General features: G+C 41.4%; 1 protein-coding gene across 10 annotated transcripts in view; it reads left to right on the forward strand.

Moving 5' to 3' along the window:
* Positions 1–24,438, forward strand: part of SVIL (supervillin) — a 233,420-nt gene that overhangs the window by 202,157 nt on the left and 6,825 nt on the right. For all 10 annotated transcript variants that reach the window (XM_043509526.1, XM_043509522.1, XM_043509523.1 and 7 more), the window contains 15 exons: positions 760–937; positions 1,352–1,524; positions 3,033–3,188; positions 3,982–4,118; positions 4,600–4,747; positions 4,882–5,027; positions 5,774–5,949; positions 6,463–6,607; positions 7,012–7,288; positions 9,421–9,572; positions 10,693–10,798; positions 11,550–11,757; positions 12,458–12,591; positions 13,486–13,641; positions 14,785–14,928. In XM_043509526.1, coding sequence (XP_043365461.1) covers positions 760–937; positions 1,352–1,524; positions 3,033–3,188; positions 3,982–4,118; positions 4,600–4,747; positions 4,882–5,027; positions 5,774–5,949; positions 6,463–6,607; positions 7,012–7,288; positions 9,421–9,572; positions 10,693–10,798; positions 11,550–11,757; positions 12,458–12,591; positions 13,486–13,641; positions 14,785–14,928 — 2,436 coding nt within the window. The remainder of the gene's footprint in view (positions 1–759; positions 938–1,351; positions 1,525–3,032; positions 3,189–3,981; positions 4,119–4,599; positions 4,748–4,881; positions 5,028–5,773; positions 5,950–6,462; positions 6,608–7,011; positions 7,289–9,420; positions 9,573–10,692; positions 10,799–11,549; positions 11,758–12,457; positions 12,592–13,485; positions 13,642–14,784; positions 14,929–24,438) is intronic.

A 24,438-nucleotide genomic window follows, 5' to 3' on the forward strand; every position in this document is an offset into this window, starting at 1 on the left:
CAACCCTGGCAAACCCTGGCACAAGTTAAGAACTACTTCTAGCAAATTATTCAGATAACATTATAAAGTCGTATCACCACTTCGGACCTTGGTCAAGCACCTATCATTACTTATGATGATCTGGCTTCAAATGCTGGTTCATTGTTTTAATCTTACTAATACCAAACCAGTGCATTGATCATCTTCCCCACCCTCTTCATTGAAGTAATATTTAAAAATCTTTTTCTAGTGCCTTTTTATAATTCAATTTATAACTTAGTTTATATCCAAAAAGACACCAAGTTGTCCCCACCTAGACATTTCAAGTTTTCCTATCTTTGTTTTGGGAGCAAAACCTTATTTTCGTATTTTGCATTATGTCAAGCATGTCAGAAATAAATAAGTGTGTTTACTGTTCACTGGAGGAGGTTAAAATGAGCAATTCAATGTGGTGAGGCACTAAAATAAGATCTGGATTGTGCCACTCTTATTAACGCTGAGTAGTGTCTTTCCCTATAAGTAACCCTGATACATTACTTGAGGTGAGGACGGCAGAATTTGGCCTTCATTCTTTAGTATAGGAAATCCATGCTACTGAGCACCACAGGCCTTGCATGTATCACCATTGTGTCAAGCTATCTAATCTTAGGCCAGCTTTTAAATTTTCTCTCTGTTTAAAAAAAAAATGCACAGAAAATCAAAAGACTGCCACGCACAACTTTAATGTCAGAAACCCAGCATAGTATTTAAGAGAATCTTTCTTTTTATCTGTATTTGCAGTTGGTGGGATGCAAGAAACCATGCTAACAGTCACAGGAAAATCGGTGAAAGAGGTGATGAAGCTGGACGATGATGAAACCTTTTCCAAATTTTACCGTCACATGGATTGCCCCACTTACACAGTGCCTTTGGAGCTTGATGAGGACTTTGATGCCATATTTGATCCTTATGCACCAAAGTGAGCTCCTTCTCTTTCACTATTCTGAATGAATAAATATAAATTTTTCCATGATGTCTTACAAATGGCCGTTGGTCTCCCCTTTTTGCCACTCCCCTCCCCTCCCATCTTTATCCCAACAGGAGAAACCTTCCAACTTAACCAAATCTTTGCCCAAAGTTGCATAACTTTAATCACAGATTTGCAGAGCTCGACAAAATGTTCAGTTGTAGAAATTGTTTTGTAGATGTCTCTTAACATGGTCACATCCCATTCTTCTCTGGGTTTCTGGAATACCCCGACGCATGCATCAGTGAGCTGACTTTTTAGCTTTAAATATCATCCCAGCACAGAGCAAGTCTGTAATCATTAGTGGCTTTTGACTAAGACCAATTATGTCATCTGAAGATTATAAAACTTTCATTTGCTGCTTAGGTTAATTTCTTCTGTAGCAGAGCACAAACGTGCCGTGAGACCTACACGCAGAGCTCAAGCTTCAAGGAACCCCCTGAAATTGCTGGCAGCAAGAGAGGACATTCTTCATGAATACACTGAACAAAGATTAAATATTGCCTTCATGGAATCAAAGCGAATGAAAGTAGAAAAAAGTAAGTCAATTTGATGGCTCTTATGTGCCAGTATCTTTCTAGTAGTGAAGCGCTAAAAAAAACATATGCATAACTCTCTTTGAGAATTCATCGTTCGGTTTTCAGTTAGAAGTCTGAATGAACATCGGTAAAATATTGACCCCCAGTGGAACAAGAAAGAACTGATGCATTTGGATCCTTGAGGGGAGGTTACCTACTTCAGTACTCTGACACCAACTTTTCCAGTCTATTCAACCAGTGAAGAGAGAGCAACACTGAGTTTTTGAGAGATTGGGTCAAGTTTCGGGAGAGGGGATGAACATGCCACTAGCAGCTAAGGAACAAGCCTGAGATAAAATGGGTGTTTAGTATGATGACAAATTATTCTTCTGTTGGGAAAAGAGAGCAAGTCTAGTTTGTCAGAAATAGACCAACTTTTGTTCTTGTAAATTGCCCTCAATCTCATGGCCACAATTATCCCTCATGAATTCAAAATTGACCTTGTAACTCCAAACCGTTAGCTTCCCTACAGAGTAATTGTATTCTGGCAGGAACTTGCAGTGAAGTGGATTAGTGACGTGTTCTCATGATAACCACAATATTAACAAGTCACAGTAGTGTAATGGTTCTTCAAAGTTTATTTGGCAAACCATCATCACAGTGCATTGATTAAGAGTTTCCCTTTTGCCACTGCAGTGAAGAGAACTAACCTTTATGTTGCCTGTATTGATGAAAACAAATTCTGTGTACTATTGTACTTTTCAGTGTTATACTAAACAATCTGTTCCACCTTGTATTTAGCTGTGACACTCTGAGTAACTTTCCCAGACCTGAAGAAGAGCTCTGTGTAGCTCAGACGCTTGTCTCTTTCACCAACAGAAGTTGTTCCAATGAAAGATCTTAGCTCACCCACCTTCTCTCTAGTATTGTGATGTAATGTAAAGAGAAGCATTAATCTGAATTATAAACTTCTGAAATCATCATTTGCTTTGGTTGAGAAATAGGCGTTAATTGTGAAGAATTGAGATTCTTTTAAAACTTTACAATAAGCTGACTCTGAGACTTTGGAGTGTGTAAATGTCTGTTGTATCACAATGGCTGAGATAAATTTGAGGGGAATTGCAACTGATTAGTCTTGGCTTCTCTCTCAGCATCATTAATCATTTATATTTACATCACAAATGTACTCTGCACTTCCCAAAATATTGAGTAAGATATTTCTTTTTTAAGTTGGAATTTCTGAAAATAAAATGTGTTTGGTAAATTGATCATTGACCGTTTACTATGGGATGATATCTAGAAACTTGCCTAACGATTAAGACAAGCAGAGTCTTTGGACTAACTGTTAACTTAAATTCAACCTGTTTTTTGTTGTCTTTTTCAGTGGCAACAACAAAAAAAGCTGAAAATGAGCCATGCAAGAAAAAAACTCATAAAATATAGAAACAAAACATAATGTGTTATTTTTTTGTTTTGTTTTTTGCTTTTTGTGTCTCCTGTTTGGTTTTTTTGTTTTGTGTGTGTGTAAGTGTCTGCAAACTCAAATTTCTCAGAAGTAGCACTTGCTGGCTTAGCAAGCAAAGAAAACTTCAGCAGCGTCAGTCTACGAAGTGTCAATCTAACTGAACAAAACTCCAACAACAGTGCTGTGCCATACAAGAAACTGATGCTGTTGCAAATTAAAGGTATGCAAGAACTTTTTATATTATCAATACGTATTCATTATGGTAACATCCAAAGGCTCCTGTAGAAATTGGAGCCCCACTATATTGACAAAAAATATTGACCCTGCCCTGGAAAGTTTACAATCTAAAAGACTCAAGAACAAGGAAATGTTAAGAGGCATGCCACGGTAAATGAACATGATGGTGACTGGCATGGCTTTGATAAGGAAAGAGGAGAAGATAAACTTCAGAATTTCAGTTTTTCTGTCCTGTGGAGTTTTATTTCATTTTTTTGCTTTATCTCCCTAAATTTGCCTCCATTCTGGTACCCATTACTATCCACTTTCCACTTGCAGTAAGAATACTATAATTCCATTTCAGTTATTCTTGCAACACATTGTTACTGTGTTTAATCTCTGCCAAATACTACTTGTTTGGCAAGTCAGAATCTTCAAAACTTGTTATTGATTATATGATAGTCTAGTAAGGCAATAAAGCAGTTTCACAAATGGAAAAGGCTATGGATTTTGGCTTTTTATGCCATTTATTATTCTTTTTTTCCTCCAGTGACGTATAAAATTGTCAAGGCAGGAACAAGTGACAATATAGAAATATCAGTTAATAGAAGGAAACAAATTGTTTTCCCCAAGCATGAACCCTGTGCTGTTCTTTATTCCTTCTTCTAATGAAAGACTTTTGGAAATGGATTATTAGTGCAATGGGATCAAGTTTGTCTTTCATTCAAAATAATTAGGTCTTCAAAGATTGATGGCAGTATTTTTAGGAATATAATTATCCTGGTTTTCTATTTTAGGAAGAAGACATGTTCAGACAAGATTAGTTGAACCAAGGGCTTCATCACTGAACAGTGGTGACTGCTTCCTGTTGTTAACTCCACATTACTGTTTCCTGTGGGTAGGAGAGTTTGCAAATGTCATAGAAAAAGCTAAGGTTAGTCCACTAAAATGAAATCTCAGACCATTTCGTCCTTTCACATAATCACTCCTGATGCGAATTATCTTAATAGTGCTGGAATATGTGCACAGTAGTATATCATTGATAATCAGTTGGAGGCAGATATGTCTTATTCCCCTAACTTCTGCATTTATTGGAAGCTGACGTGGGACATGCAAGTTGCAAAACCACAATAGAAGATAGGAAATCCTCAGGAAAGGGATTTGTATTCAAACAGAAAAATAGTTTGAATTGCAGGATGTCCTTTCTGTTTCTGCATTCATTAGGATCAGTTCTCATTGTAATTACAAATAAAAGCACTGGTGTATTTGTCATTTTTCTCTCGCTTCTGGGTGTTTAATAAAAAGAGAAGTAATGACCATTACCACTGCTACCAACTGTGCTGTCCCCTTTCCCTCGACTGAACGTGCACAAATGACTTAACAATCCTATTCAGATAATTATGTTAATCTCTTAGGCTTCAGAACTTGCAACTTTAATTCAGACAAAGAGGGAACTCGGCTGTAGAGCTTCTTATGTACAGACCGTAGAAGAAGGGATAAATACCCATACTCATGCAGCCAAAGACTTCTGGAAACTCCTCGGTGGCCAGACAAGTTACCAGTGTAAGAGTTTCTGTATTTTCACTGTTTCAGCCCCTTATGTTTTATCACAGTAAAATAGCTAAATTAGCTGTTCCAATGTAGAGAAATTTGATATTAGAACATTTTTGTATTTGTGATTTTTTTTTCTCTTCAAGCTGCTGGAAACCCCGAGGAAGATGAAATGTATGAAGCTGCAATAATAGAAACAAATTGCATCTATCGTTTAGTAGATGATAAACTTATTCCTGATGATGACTACTGGGGAAAAATGCCAAGATGTACTCTGCTACAATCCAAAGAGGTACAGTAAGTTACATTTAGGAGTTTGAATTTGGAACACTTACCACTTCCTCTGGAAGATACCGATGGTCTGATTTTTGGTAAGTTTGTAGGCACACAATTGCAAATGCCCATCTGCAAACTTACTGAAAATCAGGTCCTTTGTACTTCTGATACTTTAAACTCTTCACTGCCAGAGACTGACCATCTGCAGAGCCCTTGGTACCAAGAAAGTAAAGAAAAATTAGAATGCATTATCTCAACACTGACAACTTTTAAAGACTTCCAACCCTTTTTGTCCATGGTGGGTTCTTTTGCTTCCAGTCCATCCAAGTACAAACCAGACAGTCCTAACTTTTTTCCCTCTCCCCTTCCAAAACTCTTTTCCACCCTCAGTAAATTCTCACTTCAACCACCTCATTCAACCAGGAGGGATTGAAAATAGGTTTTTAGAACAGGTCAATATTGCTTTGTGATCAGTAAGAACTTTCAGTTCTCCCATGACCTCATTCCCTCATGAGCAAATTCCCATGTAGAATTCCGTATTTGCTTACCAAATATGCAAGTAATCAGGCCCATAAGTCAAACCCAAATGCTATGTGGTGGCTGCTATTTCATTTTCAACTCCTTTCATCACATAGGACATTTGTAAGTATTTGTTTCACTACATTAATTATATCACAACCTGGCCATTGTTATACTAAAGAGTTTTTGCTATAACTGAGCATATTTTCCCTGCAGTTAAATTACTACTGTAATTATTTCTAGGTTCTGGTTTTTGATTTCGGCAGCGAAGTATATGTGTGGCATGGGAAAGAAGTCACATTAGCACAGAGAAAAGTAGCGTTCCAGCTGGCCAAACATTTGTGGAATGGAACATTTGACTATGCCAATTGTGACATAAATCCTCTAGATCCTGGAGAGTGCAATCCCCTTATACCAAGGTACCAAACTTAGAGTTGTTATAGTACTTTTGCTTTCTTATTGATACACTGGGAACATACATTATTGGGAGTTAATGCAACTGAATGCCCTTAGACTGGGTCGGTGTGTAAATGCCAGCTGCCATTTTTCTTTGTGGAAACACACAAGTAGCAATTTTAATTGCCACGAGCCGGCATGATTTAACATGTAAAGTTGTGCCAGCTGCGGACCTGCGTATTGGCAAATAAACATTCAGGGAGGCGAAATCTTTCAGGCTGCCTTTGTACATCATAAAGATGAAGGTAGACAGCCATTTGCTTTCCTTTGCTGATCACTTTTAAAATCCTGCATCAAGTCAGTGGCAAATGTTTGATATCTGAATAGCTTCAAACTTTATAATTTTCAAACTAGAATCAAGACTTGGAAACCTGTATTGCACATGAGTTTTCTCAGGGATGTTTAAAACATTTGATTTCTTGCATATATGTCACAGTATGTAATTTAATCCAGTTTTTTGTTTTTTCCTAATATAGAAAAGGGCAAGGGCGTCCTGACTGGGCTATCTTTGGCAGACTCACAGAACATAATGAGACGATATTGTTCAAAGAAAAATTTCTTGATTGGACAGAATTGAAGAAACACAATGAGAAGAGCTCTAGTGAATCTCTTCACCAGAAGGTAGAGCAAATAAACTTACTGAGTATTTTCAATATTTGATTTGTGTGTCTGTAATGGGAAGACAAATTTGAATTCAAAACATATAAATTATCAATATTAATCAGTAGAGACGCAAGTTTTGTCCTCAGTGATCTAAACTGCATCCTTGATCATTCTGTCTTTAGAATGTTGGCCAGAACAATATCATTGATGATAAACCCACATACATGCTCTTAATCAACTAGTGTTTGGGGGGTTGATCAATGCTTCAAAACTGGCTTTAGTACAAAGGGAAAACAGTACCACTGTGTCACAAAGTATCTCATACATTTGCTACTTGTGTGTTTATAATTAAATCATTGGGTAAGAAGAAAAAAATCGAAACAGACCAAAAAAAAAAAAACTTGTTACGTGTCTTGTCACAGGAAGACTCCAGGTCTGACTTTAAACCATATGATGTCATGCTAATGGTACCAGTGCCCCAAACTACAGTTGGCACAGTCTTGGATGGAATAAATATTGGCCGTGGCTATGGATTTATTGAAGGAGAAGATGGGAGGCAGTTTGAAATTATCACTGCCTCTGTGGATGTGTGGCACATCCTGGAATTTGATTACAGTAGGCTGCCTAAACAAAGCATAGGACAGTTCCATGAGGGAGACACGTATGTGGTTAAATGGAAGTACATGGTGAGCACTGCAGGTTAGTGAACAAGTGAATTTCTTCATGCTAAATACTGATGTCTGTGGCTAAAATAACTAATGTTCTAGCAAAATCCTAAGCTAAATTTCCTCACATGTGATGCACCCCATTAGGCAAACAAGGCAGGAATTCACTTACAGCATGTGGCCATTAAACGAACATTGCAAGCAAGATATAAAATAGAATTCCTGGTAAAATCATTGCTGTTTTTCCTCTTCCTCACACCAAATGTAATCTGTGCTATCACACAGCAGTTTTCCATGTGTATTTGCTTATTTGCATCCAAATTGTAGTCGCATAGTTCTGGTTTGCAAAATGGCTTGAGTGATGATATCAAGAGTAACTGTAATCTACTTTAACCTAGAACTGAATCAGATAGGGAGATAGACTAGTGGCAGTGCTCTGAACTGACTTGCAAGAGATGTAGGTTTAGTTCCAGGTGAAGCCTTTGCCAGGTAGTGGAGAGAGGAACCCAGGGGGAAGAAAAAATCTGTGCTAGATAGTGAAGCCAAAGTGCCAAGAGGGAAGGAATCTCTCTCTATGCTGGCTCTCCAAACACTCCTCAATGCATTTCAACCTTGATTTGAAAATTCTTAACTGTGCTCCGATGAAAACACTGAGTAGGTAGATCTTTGGCAAACAACCAATTTGGGGTGATCTTTGCTCAGGTAGGGAACGAGTAAGGCTATGCCTCACTCCATGCTTTCAAAATGCGGGATGAACTCCAGAACAGGAGATGGCCTCATTAGTAAGTAAAGTACAAACAGCCCCACAAATGAAAAGTGTGTTCCAAGGGGGCAAGTGCCCTAATCAGCCACAGCACAAATATGGCTTCACTCTTAAAAGTAGTGAGAAGATGCAGATTAATGCGTGATTGTGGAGTCAAGATACTGGAGAATCCAATTAGAGCACAAAAGGGTGTGAATCTGAGAGTAGCTGCTGATGAAGTAAACTCAGACATATGTGCTTTGTTGCTGAAGCTTTTGAATAGAAAACGATATGAAACCATAAGCTGATTCCATATGTAAACAAAACAAAAGAAAACCAACTTCTCGCTCCTTGAAGAATTTTTAGGGTGTTTTTTTTTCCTTACACTTTGCGAATAGTTTGAATCTGAAAGTACGAATCTGCTCAGTTGGGCCGGTTTTATCAAAGGAGACAGCGCCTTTCACTGTTTTGAAGGGTTTAGGAGGAGACTGAGGCCAAGATTTTCAAGTGACTAGTGATTTTGGGTGTCCAATTTGAGATGATTTTAGAGGGCCTGGATTTTCAGAGTGGTTGTTCAGCACTTCTGAATGTCTGGTAGGTGTCAAAATAGATTTAGGAGACTAAATTTAAACTCCTGTTTTTGAAAATCTTGTCCTAATTGTGTCACAGGTTATTCAGAATGTTCAGTAACGAAAGTAAAGCTTTCCATCAAGGGTTTTAATGTAGAACTTGTCTTTTTTCACACACACTGTTGATTACTAATTGTAATATTCAGATAATGAATAAAGGTCTTTTTAAAAAATGTTCTTGGCTCCTAGTCCTCTGCTCAGACTAACATGGAGCATTTAGTTAATTGGAAAATGAAACTTTTACAAGTAATCACAAGACTCTTTTCATGAAAGTAAGTTATTAACTTAGTGTTCTCTGATTGTCATAACTTGGAATCCCCTTGCAGTTTCCTTTTTTAATATAATTATACCAATAAGAATTTTCATGTTCTGCCTGTAGCTGTCTCAACTGCTGCTGTTTCCAATATCGTTCAGCAGCCAGCTAATCTCTTGCTGCCAAAGAACAGTGTAATATGGAAAATGAGACAGTGTGCTTTTTTTGTTGTTTGGTAACATGACTGGCTACACCATTTCACTTTTGATTCTCTCGACTGATGTTAATTATTTTGTATGATCCTCTTTCTGGTTTGGAGGCCTTTGGCCAGTCAGTGGAGTCTGTACGTGTGGCTTTACATCCACCAGATGATGTCCCTGTGAAGAATTGGCACATGCATCTTGCACAGCTTGACTTAATGTTTCTCAGATTATGCATGTAGTCTGTGCTGCACTGGATTTCACATCACTGAGCTGGCTGGCTGTGCACTCCACAACGCTAGCAATAGCTGTTTTCCTTCATGGGAGCCATTTGTTTTGCAGTTGGAAGCAGACAAAAGGGAGAGCAGCAAGTAAGGGCTGTTGGAAAAGAGAAGTGTGTGTACTTCTTTTGGCAAGGGAGGCACTCCACAGTGAGCGAGAAGGGGACGTCGGCACTAATGACTGTGGAGCTTGATGAAGAGAGAGGATCACAGGTGAGCTGCCAACATACCCACTATGTAGAAACCGCTATGGGAAACCTGTAGTTAAAAAATACTAGTACTGTCCAAATACCCAAATCTGGTGAGTAAATGTGGTGGTGGGATTTGGGGATCATCTATTTTTGGCTCCCTTCTAATGCAGAAGTTGTACTTATTGCCCCTGCATATACACAGCCCCCCCAAAGTCCCCTTTGGACTTGCAGAACAACATTCCTGCATTGTAAACAAAATTGGCTTCTTTGTGGATTATGTAATTCCAAGAGCTGCCTTCTGGGAAGTCTGTTTCTTCTCTCCTCCCTGTAGCTGTAGGCAAAGGTATGAATTGTAGATACCTCTCCTGCCTTCAGGTCCAGAATCCAATTAAGGAATTCATATTCTCTCACACTGCAAGTATCAGAAGAGCTCCAGCCATTCTGCTGAGCCCCATAAGAAGCGTTTTCCTCCAGGCCAAGACATAAAATTGAATTATATTTGGAAAGTATTGTAATGACATAGCTTGGGGAGCAGGCATGGAGTGAAGGGAGCAAAGGACATGATCGCATTTGACACCTCCCATATCAAATTCTGTGCAAGTGATTATAAACCAGTCAGTCCTATCCGTTTAATAAGCAGCAATGTCAGTTCAGTAATAACAAAACTTTTTAAGGCTTCATAGAAGCCAGCATTTTAAGCAATATTAAAGCATATTTGTATATGATTTTTACAATCTTAATAGGGCTGCCATATAACTATTGTCTAAAAATGTCTCAGTTCTTTGAAAAGATGGCTCCTGCCGTAAATGGACTCCAGTGCTGTTTGAAAATAAACCAATTTAAATTACAATATAGTCCGTGCTATTTATCCTCTGAAATTTAAGATTGCTGAACACTGCAACATGGGTACAGGTTCCTCTTAGTTATGTATGCAGTTCCTAACCAGAACAACATGTATAAGTCCCACTGAATGTTGATGTATTTGACAGCTCAAGCATAGTCGGTGTTTTAACATGTTAGAAAAACCACCCTTGTAGGTGGCCAGGACTATATTATTTTTAAGACTCTGCCAAGAGGCAGTTTTCCTCAATCTCTACATTCATTTGCTGTGGTTTTGGTATTGTGGTGCTCTCCATTTCTAGGTACAAGTACTTCAAGGAAAAGAACCACCATGCTTTCTGCAGTGCTTCCAGGGAGGGATGGTTGTGCATGCTGGAAGAAGGGAAGAGGAAGAAGAAAATACACAAAGTAAATCACTTATTAGATACGGGTTTTCTGCTCCAAGATCCTCCTTTTCTGGAAAAATGGATTTTACATGAAGGCTAAACTAGCACTCATTCTATACCAAAGGGAATAGTGGAGCTTTTTCTGTAGATCTTTGTCACAGGGCTTATACTTGTGCTTTCATTTTAGTTCACTCATCACTTAAACTTAAAATGTGTTTTGTCAACCCAGGAGCAAATTCAATTTGCTGTACATTTAAATTGTTGCCTCTGCTTTAAGATGCTCCTCTGTTTTACAGAGCAAAAAACTGTTATTTGATTATGGACTTGCAGTTTTGCATGTTGTCATTTTGGACTTCTATTACTCAAACAAAACTTCTGTGACTTTTTTACCACACACTGAAATTCCTACTGTGTATTCTGTGAATACTAGGCAAATTCTTTTCAATCCAATGGTAGCTTGGAAAGGCTGCAATTATACTGGGATAAACCTGAACTTGACTTGGTGTGCCTAGGTATTGCAGTTCACCAAGTGGAGATGACATTAAAAGATAAGGTACCATTATTATATGGGTCCCTTGTTCACCCTAAATACAAAAGGGGGAGGGGTTAACAAGCAGTGATAAAATTGACTGTGAATTTCCTTTTATCACTTTGTGACAACTTAAGGTTGTATAATACAATGCAGTGCTTGCCATTTATCCTAAAAGATCTTGAATTAGAAGTAACTTTGCCAGACTGTAATAAAGCTTTTGTCCTGTTCGCACCCATTCCAGGTGACTGGAGGCTGTACTGTGTGCGAGGAGAAGTTTCCATTGAAGGAAATTTACTTGAAGTAGCATGTCACTGCAGCAGCCTAAGGTCCAGGACGTCGATGATTGTTCTCAATATAAATAAAGCCCTTATCTATCTGTGGCATGGCTGCAAAGCACAGTCTCACACAAAGGATGTAGGAAGAACAGCAGCCAATAAAATAAAAGAACAGTAAGTAGCTGACTTATACCTTGGAGACATTTGTATTATGTAGCTGGATTATTAAATGTAGCTGTCTGTCGGGAAAACCCCCTAGCAATCCTCCAATAGCACTGATCTTGAGTGGGTTGAGAGATTGCAGCAAGGATGTGTGTCGGGAGAGGAGGAATGGACAAGGCACCTAGTTCATTATGTGCATATTCTGATTTTCACACAATCCCAGTAGGGTGAGATACACTTACTGTTCTTTGCGGTACTGAATGGCAATTCTCATTAAAGCAATATGTTTTCAATCTCTGGGAGACAGAAAAGCATCTAAAAGTGAAGATTAAACTATGACCTAACAGAGGTGATATGATTAAAAAAAAAGCCTTATGAGAGAGAGGGTATGACGAGGCTAGGAAAGGAAGCTTGCAAGAAGCACTGATGGGGGATGGAAAGGAGAAACTGAAGAATTGGAAAAGAGCTCACATGAGCATTCTCTCACGCTCTGCATACACGATCAGTTGTACAAATAAATACCATTACTGAAATGTCATATCTTACATTGTTGTTTCCTGTATTGATTTTCATATGGATCAGGCTGGCAAAAAGGAAGTGCCAGTGTCCATGGAGTCAATCTTTGGACTGGCTTGGGCTGCTGACAAGTGCATGAAGCTGTATGTTGTTGGAAGTAAGGGTATTGGGTTCACCTAACTTCTTTGTGTTGCAGATGTCCATTGGAAGCTGGATTGCACAGCAGCAGCAAGGTGACAATACATGAATGTGATGAAGGGTCAGAGCCATTGGGATTCTGGGATGCATTAGGAAGGAGAGATCGAAAAGCCTATGACTGCATGTTGCAAGGTAGTATTGCAGTCCAGTGATGTTCAGCTACATGTTACTACATTATAGGATTATAAAATACATTGTGTTTTAGATGAACATATTTCTGTTGTTGAAGTGAAACTTTAGGAATAGTCATGGCCCTGGTGAAGTCAGGACATTCATTAGAGAATAAAATATGCTTCCTGCCACACACAAGTGAATCTATTGGTGTCTGGGGATGCAAGGGGCCGGAGAGTGAAGTGTCCTCCTCCCGCACACACACAGAACAGAGCAGCAGCTAACTCTTAGCCCAACAGATATATTTCAGTTCTCCTCTGGAGGGATTGGATGATGGTTTTATGTTTAATCATTGACCCCCTCTTCTGGAACTGCCAACAAAGATAGTAGTTATGGGATAGATTTACAATATGAAAATCTGTCAGTTAAGTAGTAGATTGTGAGAGCGGCTAACTTCACATAAGCCACAGAACAGTCAGCCACCAAGGGTATGTCTAAACTGCAATTAAAAACCCATGGCTAGCTCGTGCCATCTGACTTGGGCTTACAAGGCTGTTATAATTGCAGCATAGACTTTTGGGCTCTAGGACCCTGTGAGATGGGAGGGCCCCAGAGCTCAAATTGCAGCCTGAGCCTGAAGGTCTATACCACAGTTAAGTAGCCCCTTAGCCCAAACCCCATGAGTATCACTCAGCTGGTGGGACTCTAATTGTAGTGTGGACATACCCCAAATGGCTGGTCACAACTAGCCAGGGTTGGATTCAAAATGGTGGCTAAAGCTAAAATGCTTTATATGCCAGCCATTGCCAGTTTTCTTTCCTGATTATTTAAAAGCCAAAGTGTAATGTAGCAAGCGTAAATACAGCTTTTCAAATTAACTGTCCTGTTGTACTAAACATTTTTGTTTTTTGTTAGATCCTGGAAAGTTTAACTTCACCCCCCGCCTGTTCATCCTCAGCAGTTCATCAGGAGACTTCTCAGCCACTGAATATATATATCCTGCAAGAGATCCCACTGTTGTCAATTCCATGCCATTCCTGCAGGAGGATCTCTACACTGCCCCGCAGCCAGGTACAGAAGCAGACTATTGATGTAAATACTGCACTGATCCCAGCTATGATACCCATGAATAAGTGTCCCAAATACAGAGACTCCTAGTATAAAGTTATTCTAACATGTAAGTAGGGAAACATACTGACAGGAGTTATTGAACAATGGTGACCTATAAAAGTATTCATGCAACAAGCAAGTAGGGAGGGAAAAGGCATAATGCAATGCTGCTTTGCTCTGGGATGCAATAAGCATTACTTCTGGGGGAATTCTGCACCTAAAAATTCTGCGCACAATTTGTTAAAATTCTTCATATTTTGTCAAAATAACATTGTATGATCATGCCAATTTCCGTTATTTTGGTGATTTATTTCAAAGCACCTTTCAGCACTAGATTCCCCCAGGAGTAGAAGGTTAAAGAAACCCCTTGTGACAACCCAGTTCCTGTTTCTCTGCATCCTCCCTCACAAAGCCCAGTTGCAGGACCGGACTCCCATGCCCTCTCCCCCCCAAGAGCCCAGCTGTGGGGCCCCCGCAAGCCAGACATCCATATCCCTCCCATCCAGAGTCCAGCCTTGGGGCATCCCTCAGACCAGATACCTACACTTTCTCCGTCCAGGGCCCACCTGCAGCTGCCCAGAATCCTCCAGCTTCCCCTCCACCCAGCAGTGTCCTGTATCTGCAAGCTGGGAAGCTGGGCTCTGAAGAGAAAAAGGAAATTCTGCACAGAACATTAATTCTGCACAAATTCTGCATTGCTCAGTGGCTCAGAAATCCCCCAGGAGTAAAGCATGGGTCTGTTCAGATTTAACTAATAGCAGTAGTGCTTCAGTGTGCATAAAACCAGGAGGGGTTCAACCTTTAGCAACAAAAGATTGAAATTTCCACTTTGCAGATGCTTAAAACAAATTAAATGTATTTGTACACAAACTATTACTAAAGAGAGCACACTGTTTCCTGTGGGGAACCAGAGCTCAGCCCCTTGCTTCTTGGGTTTACAGAAATCTCTGTGGTTAGATAACAAATGACACTAATGGACAAGAGGACTCTCATCTGTCCAACCAAAATAGGCTGATTTTAGTCAAGGCTATGCAGTTTATCTTATGAATAAACTCAGTAAAACATATACTGACTAAATCGCTGGTATTTTTGGTTCTTCTTTAGCACTCTTCCTTGTGGACAATCACCATGAAGTGTATCTTTGGCAAGGCTGGTGGCCTGTAGAAAACAAAATAACTGGATCAGCTCGAATCCGATGGGCTACAGACAGGAAATGTGCTATGGAGACAGTACTCCAATACTGCAAAGGTAATAAGAAAGCTACTTTGTACCAGTGTCGATCCTGACTATTTTAAGTTTTCTATAGTAACGATCACCAGAGTATTTAAGTGATCCCCAGGTAAAATAAATTGGCAAGGTGGGGTCCCTAGTGAACTTCAAGGAATTTGTCTATCCCCCAATCCTACCATCAGGATTAGAGGCCTCTGTTTGGGAAGCAATGTTTTATTATATTTAAATCATCTTGCTTGTAATGCGAGTGTACTTCCTCAAAGAGGAAATTGGGCAGATGGTGGATTAGTTGGATCTCTGGAAATTCATGCTGTTACAGAACCCCCTTTAATGCTGAATGCTGTGGCTCCAGCTCTAATGTACTTTGTCCTGAGTTGTAAAGTGTATTATCCCAAAGGAATGGTTGAAGATGCAATTGCTGATGTAACTGGGTTCTGATTTGTTGATGGCTTTGAACTAACACTGGGAGCTCGTGTAGGGAGCAAAGCATGGGGTGATGTGCTCAGAGTGGCCTGCCTCACAAAGGAGACAACCAGATATGATCTGCACAAGTTAGAGCAGGGGTGGGCAAACGTTTTGGCCTGAGGGCCGCATCGGGTTCCGAAACTGTATGGAGGGCTGGGTAGGGAAGGCTATGCCTCCCCAAACAGCCTGACCCCTGCCCCCTCCGAACTCCTGACCCATCCAACACCCCATGCTCCTTGTCCCCTGACCACCCCCTCCCGGGACCACCCGCCCCTAATGCCCCCCTTCCCAGTTACAAGTAAAGAGCTGATCTCTTGTGGCACTGTGAATCCTCGATGGCATTGGTTTCAGCTGCAGTAAATGACCTGTCCAATCATGTATTGTTGGCAGCTGAATCAGTGGCACCTTCCAGCTTCTCCAGAGGTCTCGCTCATATACTGAACAGTGTGAAGGAGCTGGAGAGGGGGGAGGAATACATGTTGAACTCCATGTATGTGGGCTCTTGGGGAAGAAGATGCCAGTGACCGATCACTGCTCTCTGGGTCTGGTAGGAAAGGAATGATTGTCATTATGATACTGTACCGTCTACTCCTGTTGTGTCACCTAAATGGATCAGGAACACTTTGTGGCTGAGTGTGGAAAGTCATCAAAAAGCTGAGCATTGAAACATGACGTGTATCCATTGCTATGCAGAGGTTCTCTTTCTGTGCCACTGGAGCACTCTTTGTGCAGAATTTTGATGTACATCCATGGTGTAGATTTTTTTTTCACGTTGGCCTTGAGTTGTTTCCAGTTGGGATAGGAATTAGAGGTTAAAGATGGAGCAGTAGTTGGGAAGGCACTTGTGCACCACATGCTGGTTTTTTGAGGACTGGGAAGGCTATTGCATTTCTGAGACTCTGAAGGACATGTTGGTGACAATACCACCTAACTCTTACATAGTGTTTTCCATCTGTAGATCTCAGAGCACTTTACTAAGGAGGTCAGTATCATTATCCCCATTTTACAGATGAGGCACAGAAGTGCAGTGTCCAGGTCAACCAGCAGGCCAATTTCAAGGCCTCCTGAGACACAGTCAAGTGCTCCAGCTGCTAGATGATACAGCCTCATGTTAATGGAAACTTTTTTCCCCCCTGGCTTTCATCAAAGAGCAGGGGGCAGGTTGCGACTTGAACATGCCTCAGGACTTCTTGAATTTCAGTGGCTGTAATGGTAGCAGGGTGATGAATGCTGTCTGCTGTGATTTGGATTTTCTGCCTCTCTGTTCCCCCATATTTGAATGCAAAGTAGGATGAGAGCTCCTTGGTGGTCTGTGCTTGGGATTATGTGTCACAAACTGATTGATTAATTGCTTCGCTAAGTGCAGTAGCTCTGCTGGCTATGATTTTTCAGCTGCGGTTGCTTTGGAGTTGAAAGCTCCCTTTGCTCCCTTTCCAGGTGTGGTATAATTCTGTAAGAGCTATTTATGCTGTTGATGTAGCAAATTTTCCACCATTAAAATCCTAATATTTTACCTATGCACTTCCCCTGCCAAAATCAGTCTGAATCCCAGGGTGATCTCAATCACTGTGAAGGAGGGAGGAGCTAGGTTTGTGGCCACAGTCTCAGTGGGAGCAGGTACCCTTTGACTATGATGTTCTACTGGTTTGTTAGCCTCTTGGGCCTGTGGGTGATTCTCCTGTCAGATATGCTGAAAACTTTACAGGAATTAATCTTTCATGGGTTAACTAGCACTGGTCTTTCATTGCCCTAATAAGATGGCACAATTAAATAGCAAGAAATATAAATACTGCAGTTATCCTAAAACTAAGAGATAATAGCAAGAAGGTTCTAGTTGAGTGGGTAATCAGAAGAATTTAAGTGTTTTATTTTTATTTTTTTTGGCTTATAGCCAGCATTCAAACTACAAGATTATATGAAGAACTTTGGTTTGTATCCTTGGATAACAGCTTGAATATTCCTAGCAACACGCGTTGCTTCATTTGTGCACAAATCTCTTTATCTAACCTCTCAGATTTTCTTGAAACTTTCTGAAGCTTTGTCTGATAAATCAGCAGACTGCTTTGAAGCACTGAGCTCCAGCATAGGGGAGAGAGAGAGTGTGTTGCAGTTCATATTCTTACATAAGAAAGGCAAACTAGCTTGAGTAGAGGGCAGAGTTCACTTCATTAACTGAAATGATGAAAATGTTTCTCCACTCAAAAATTAAATTGTCCTACCAGATGGCTAAGCCGATATTAGAGTCTTATCTGGCACAAGCAACCCTTCCTATACTCCTCCACTAGTATCACTGAACTGTGTTGCTTACTGTGTAGACTAGGCTGACGAATTTTGCAAATTGCAGAGTTTCAAATCGCTGTCGTAGTATTATATGGCAAATTCAAGCAGTTTCCGCAGTGCGATTGTGGAACAGGAGGATTAAAAGTAAAACAAAGATTCAGATGATAAATCTCTTGTCTAAATTGTGTAGTTGAAGGATTCTGATTTGTTGCTAATTTGTTCATTGGGATACTTGAGATTAGAGCTCTGTAGATTAGTCTGTTTCATGCAAGTAAATTCTTTCTAATCTGTTTGCAACCACATGTTTGACCTCAAACACAACATGGAGTGCTCACAGTTTGCAGAATTATTGAGAAAGTGGTTATGATGGTTCTCTGGGTACCCAGGACTGTGAGTCACCTTGTTACCCTCTGCCTCTAGTGTGAGGACAGAGTCTTGCTTGTGCTTATCTGGGTGTCAGCTTCCTAATACCACCAGCCTGTTAGACACCCAAACACTCTCCTCTGGGCTATGCCAGCCCTAGCTTTTCCTTGCAGAATAAGAGTAGGTGCACCCCAGTCTCTGAGTCCTTTTGAAATGTTCCCCTGTGATATCCAGCCCCTTAGGCTAATGTAGTGCCCATCTTTTAAAAAGGGAAGGAGGAGGATCCAGGGAACTACAGACCAGTCAGCCTCACCTCAGTCCCTAGAAAAATCCATGGAGCAGGTCCTCAAGGAATCAGTTCTGAAGCACTTAGAGGAGAGGAAAGTGATCAGGAACAGTCAGCATGGATTCGTCAAGGGCAAGTCATGCCTGACTAATCTAATTGCCTTCTATGATGAGATAACTGGCTCTGTGGATGAGGGGAAAGCAGTGGACATGGTATTCCTTGACTTTAGCAAAGCTTTTGACACGGTCTCCCACAGTATTCTTGCCAGCAAGGTAAAGAAATATGGGCTGGATGAATGGACGATAAGGTGGATAGAAAGCTGGCGAGATCGTCGGGCTCAACAGGTAGTGATCAATGGCTCCATGTCTAGTTGGCAGACGGTATCAAGTGGAGTGCCCCAAGGGTCGGTCCTATGGCCGGTTTGTTCAATATCTTCATTAATGATCTGGAGGATGGTGTGGATTGCACCCTCAGCAAGTTTGCAGATGACACTAAACTGGGAGGAGAGGTAGATACACTGGAGGGTAGGGATAGGATACAGAGGGCCCTAGACAAATTAGAGGATTGAGCCAAAAGAAATCTAATGAGGTTCAATGAGGACAAGTGCAGAGTCCTGCACTTAGGACAGAAGAATCCCATGCACCGTGACAGACTAGGGACCGAATGGCTAGGCAGCAGTTCTGCAGAAAAGGACCTAGGACTTACAGTGGATGAGAAGCTGGATGAGTCAACAGTGTGCCCTTGTATTTTCCACCGAATGCACCCGATGAAGTGAGCTGTAGTTCACAAAAGCTTATGCTCAAATAAATTTTAGTCTCTAAAATGCCACCAGTACTCCTTTTCTTTTTGCGAATACAGACTAACACGGCTGCTACTCTGAAACTTGTTGCCAATAAGACCAATGGCATTTTGGGCTGTATAAGTAGGGGCATTACCAGCAGATCGAGAAATATGATCATTTTCCTCTATTCGACATTGGTGAGGCCTCATCTGAGTACTGTGTCCAGTTTTGGGCCCCACACTACAAGAAGGATGTGGAAAAATTGGAAAGCGTCCAGCAGAGGGCAACAAAAATGATAAGGGGACTGGAACACATGACTTATAAGGAGAGGCCGAGGGATTGTTGGGATTGGGATTGTTTAGTCTGCGGAAAAGAAGAATGAGGGGGGATTTGATAGCTGCTTTCAGCTGCCTGAAAGGGGGTTCCAAAGAGGATGGATCTAGACTGTTCTCAGTGGTAGCAGATGACAAAATGAGGAGTAATGGTCTCAAGTTTCAGTGGGGGGAGGTTTAGGTTGGATATTAGGAAAAACTTTTTCACTAGGAGGGTGGTGAAGCACTGGAATGCGTTACCTAGGGAGGTGGTGGAATCTCCTTCATTTGAGGTTTTTAAGATCAGGCTTGACAAAGCCCTGGCTGGGATGATTTAGTTGGGGATTGGTCCTGCTTTGAGCTGGGGGTTGAACTAGATGACCTCCTGAGGTCCCTTCCAACCCTGATATTCTATGATTCTATGACAGGTTTCAGAGTGGGTTTCATGTTAGTCTGTATTCACAAAAAGAAAAGGAGTACTTGTGGCACCTTAGAAACTAACAAATTTATTTGAGCATAAGCTTTCGTGAGCTACAGCTCACTTCATCAGATGCATTTGGTGGAAATTACAGTGGGGAGATTTACTCTCACACACACACACACACACACACACACACACACACACACACACACACACACACACACACACACACACACACACACACACACACACACACACACACACACACAGAGAGAGAAAGAACATGAAACAATGGGTTTTATCATCCACACTGTAAGGAGAGTGATCACTTAAGATGAGCCATCACCAGCAGGAGGGAGGGGGAAGGAGGAAAACCTTTCATGGTGACAAGCAAGGTGGGCCATTCCCAGCAGTTAACAAGAATGTTTGAGGAACAGTGGGGGTGGAGTCGGGGGGGGAGAAATAACATGGGGAAATAGTTTTACTTTGTGTAATGACTCATCTACTCCCAGTCTCTATTCAAGCCTAAATTAATTGTATCCAGTTTGCAAATTAATTCCAATTCAGCAGTCTCTCGCTGGAGTCTGTTTTTGAAGGTTTTTTGTTGAAGGATAGCCACTCTCAGGTCTGTAATCGAGTGACCGGAGAGATTGAAGTGTTCTCCGACTGGTTTTTGAATGTTATAATTCTTGATGTCTGATTTGTGTCCATTCATTCTTTTACGTAGAGATTGTCCAGTTTAACCAATGTACATGGCAGAGGGGCATTGCTGGCACATGATGGCATATATCACATTGGTAGATGCGCAGGTGAACGAACCTCTAATAGTGTGGCTGATGTGATTAGGCCCTATCATGGTGTCCGCTGAATAGAAATGTGGACAGAGTTGGCAACGGGCTTTGTTGCAAGGATAGGTTCCTGGGTTAGTGGTTCTGTTGTGTGGTTGCTGGTGAGTATTTGCTTCAGGTTAGGGGGCTATCTGTAAGCAAGGACTGGCCTATCTCCCAAGATCTGTGAGAGTGATGGGTCATCCTTCAGGATAGGTTGTAGATCCTTGATGATGCATTGGAGAGGTTTTAGTTGGGGGCTGAAGGTGATGGCTAGTGGCGTTCTGTTATTTTCTTTGTTGGGCCTGTCCTGTAGTAGGTGACTTCTGGATACTCTTCTGGCTCTGTCAATCTGTTTCTTCACTTCAGCAGGTGGGATATTGTAGTTGTCAGAATGCATGATAGAGATCTTGTAGGTGTTTGTCTCTGTCTAAGGGGTTGGAGCAAATGCAGTTATATCGTAGAGCTTGGCTGTAGACAATGGATCGTGTGGTGTGATCTGGATGAAAGCTGAAGCCATGTAGGTAGGAATAGTGGGCAGTAGGTTTCCGATATAGGGTGGTGTTTATGTGACCATCGCTTATTAGCACCGTAGTGTCCAGGAAGTGGATCTCTTGTGTGGACTGGTCCAGGCTGAGGTTGATGGTGGGATGGAAATTGTTGAAATCATGATGGAATTCCTCAAGGGCTTCTTTTCTATGAGTCCAGATGATGAAGATGTCATCAATGTAGCACAAGTAGAGTAGGGGCATTAGGGGACAAGAGCTGAGGAAGCGTTGTTCTAAGTCAGCCATAAAAATGTTGGCATACTGTGGGGTCATGCGGGTACCCATCGCAGTGCCGCTGATTTGAAGGTATACATTGTCCCCAAATGTGAAATAGTTATGGGTGAGGACAAAGTCACAAAGTTCAGCCACCAGGTTAGCCGTGACATTATCGGGGATACTGTTCCTGACGACTTGTAATCCATCTTTGTGTGGAATGTTGGTGTAGATCTATCTATAGTGGCTAGGATGGTGTTTTTAGGAAGATCACCAATGGATTGTAGTTTCCTCAGGAAGTCAGTGGTGTCTCGAAGATAGCTGGGAGTGCTGGTAACATAGGGCCTGAGGAGGGAGTCTACATAGCCAGACAATCCTGCCGTCAGGGTGCCAATGCCTGAGATGATGGGGAGTCCAGGATTTCCAGGTTTATGGATCTTGGGTAGCAGATAGAATACCCCAAGTCGGGGTTCCAGGGGTGTGTCTGTGCGGATTTGTTCTTGTGCTTTTTCAGGGAGTTTCTTGAGCAAATGCTGTAGTTTCTTTTGGTAACCCTCAGTGGGATCAGAGGGTTATGGCTTGTAGAAAGTGGTATTGGAGAGCTGCCTGGTAGCCTCTTGTTCATATTCCGACCTATTCATGATGACGACAGCACCTCCTTTGTCAGCCTTTTTGATTATGATGTCAGAGTTGTTTCTGAGGATGTGGATGGCATTGTGTTCTGCACGGCTGAGGTTATGGGGTAAGTGATGCTGCTTTTCCACAATTTCAGCCCGTGCACGTCGGCAGAAGCACTCTATGTAGAAGTCCAGTCTGCTGTTTGAAGAGTACTCAGAAGTCACCTACTACAGAACAGGCCCAACAAAGAAAATAACAGAACGCCACTAGCCATCACCTTCAGCCCCCAACTAAAACCTCTCCAATGCATCATCAAGGTTCTACAACCTATCCTGAAGGACGACCCATCACTCTCACAGATCTTGGGAGATAGGCCAGTCCTTGCTTACAGATAGCCCCCTAACCTGAAGCAAATACTCACCAGCAACCACACAACAGAACCACTAACCCAGGAACCTATCCTTGCAACAAAGCCTGTTGCCAACTTTGTCCACATATCTATTCAGGGGACACCATGATAGGGCCTAATCACATCAGCCACACTATCAGAGGCTCATTCACCTGCGCATCTACCAATGTGATATATGCCATCATGTGCCAGCAATGCCGCTCTGCCATGTACATTGGTCAAACTGGACAGTCTCTACATAAAAGAATAAATGGACACAAATCAGACGTCAAGAATTATAACGTTTAAAAACCAGTCGGAGAACACTTCAATCTCTCCGGTCACTCGATTACAGACCTGAGAGTGGCTATCCTTCAACAAAAAAAGCTTCAAAAACAGACTCCAGCGAGAGACTGCTGAATTGGAATTAATTTGCAAACTGGATACAATTAACTTAGGCTTGAATAGAGACTGGGAGTGGATGAGTCATTACACAAAGTAAAACTATTTCCCCATGTTATTTCTTCCCCCCACTCCACCCCCCACTGTTCCTCAGACATTCTTGTTAACTGCTGGAAATGGCCCACCTTGCTTGTCACCATGAAAGGTTTTCCTCCCATCCCGCCCCCTCCCCCCCGCTGGTGATGGCTCATCTTAAGTGATCACTCTCCTTACAGTGTGGATGATAAAACCCATTGTTTCATGTTCTCTGTGTGTGTATATAAATCTCCCCACTGTATTTTCCACCGAATGCATCTGATGAAGTGAGCTGTAGCTCACGAAAGCTTATGCTCAAATTAATTTGTTAGTCTCTAAGGTGCCACAAGTACTCCTTTTCTTTTTATGATTCTATGCTGGCTTCTCGCAGAACTGCCAGGTTCCCAAAGGAACAGAAAACACCAACTTGTAAGAGTCAATTCAGGATTAGCATTTTGCTTAAGATCACACTTGGATATATTTATAATGTAAACAAGGGTAACTTTATCATCAAAGATTCAAATGGTAGTGAGTAGGAATATTGGAAACAAATGAAATAAAATCATAACACACTAGCCTAACTGACAAGTTTACCTGTGTAAAGAAATTTATCTCACCCAAAGTCCTCTGCAGCATTTTCAACCAAGGCTGCTTGAGAGCCCATTTTTATAAATGCAAGTGCGCTGTCCATTTACTTCCTAGGTGCAGGGTGAGGCTATGTCTTATTTACCTCCTAGATATACCCCCAAAGTTCATTATTTGCCTCCTAGATACACCCTTTAGTCTTTACTTTTAGCCAGCATAACCCCCATCTCCTCCTCCCTGTTGGATTGTTTTTTTCCCAGTGTGCTCCTTTCCTGTTGACTTCACATCTTTTCCTTAAAGTTTGAGTTCATGTATATATGGGCATCCATTGTGTTAGCTTACAATGCTTAATTTACATCCCAACAGAGAGACACATTGCTTACCTTACCTCACCTCGTCTGGAGGAAAATCTGTTTTGCACCTTTGCTGTGTTTAATGCTTAATGCCATGATACAGACATGAAAACCACATTTTCAGGATAAGAACATAAGAACAGCCATACTAGGCCAGACCAAAGATCCATCGAGTGCCAATATCCTGTCCTCTGACAGTGGGCAGTGGCAGGTGCCCCAAAGGGAATTAACAGACAGGCTATCATGAAGTGATCCATTCCCTGTCACCCAATCCCAGCTTCTGGCAAACATAGGCTAGGGACACCATTCCTGCCCATTCTGGCTAATAGCCATTGATGGACCTATCTTCCATGAATCTATCTAGCGCCCTTTTGAACCCCACCACCCTCTGGCAAGGAGTTCCAGAGGTTGACTGTGCATTGTGTGAAAAAATACTTAGTTTGTTTTAAACCTGCTACCTATTAATTTCATTTGGTGGCCCCTTGTTCTTGTATTATGAGAAGGAGTAAATAACGCCTCCTTATTTACTTTCTCTATACCACTCGTGATTTTATAGACCTCTATCATATCCCCCCTTAGTCACCTCTTTTCCAAGCTGAAAAGTCCCAGTCT

Source organism: Dermochelys coriacea, chromosome 2, assembly GCF_009764565.3.
Source record: "Dermochelys coriacea isolate rDerCor1 chromosome 2, rDerCor1.pri.v4, whole genome shotgun sequence".
Classification (NCBI taxonomy): Eukaryota; Metazoa; Chordata; order Testudines; family Dermochelyidae; genus Dermochelys; species Dermochelys coriacea.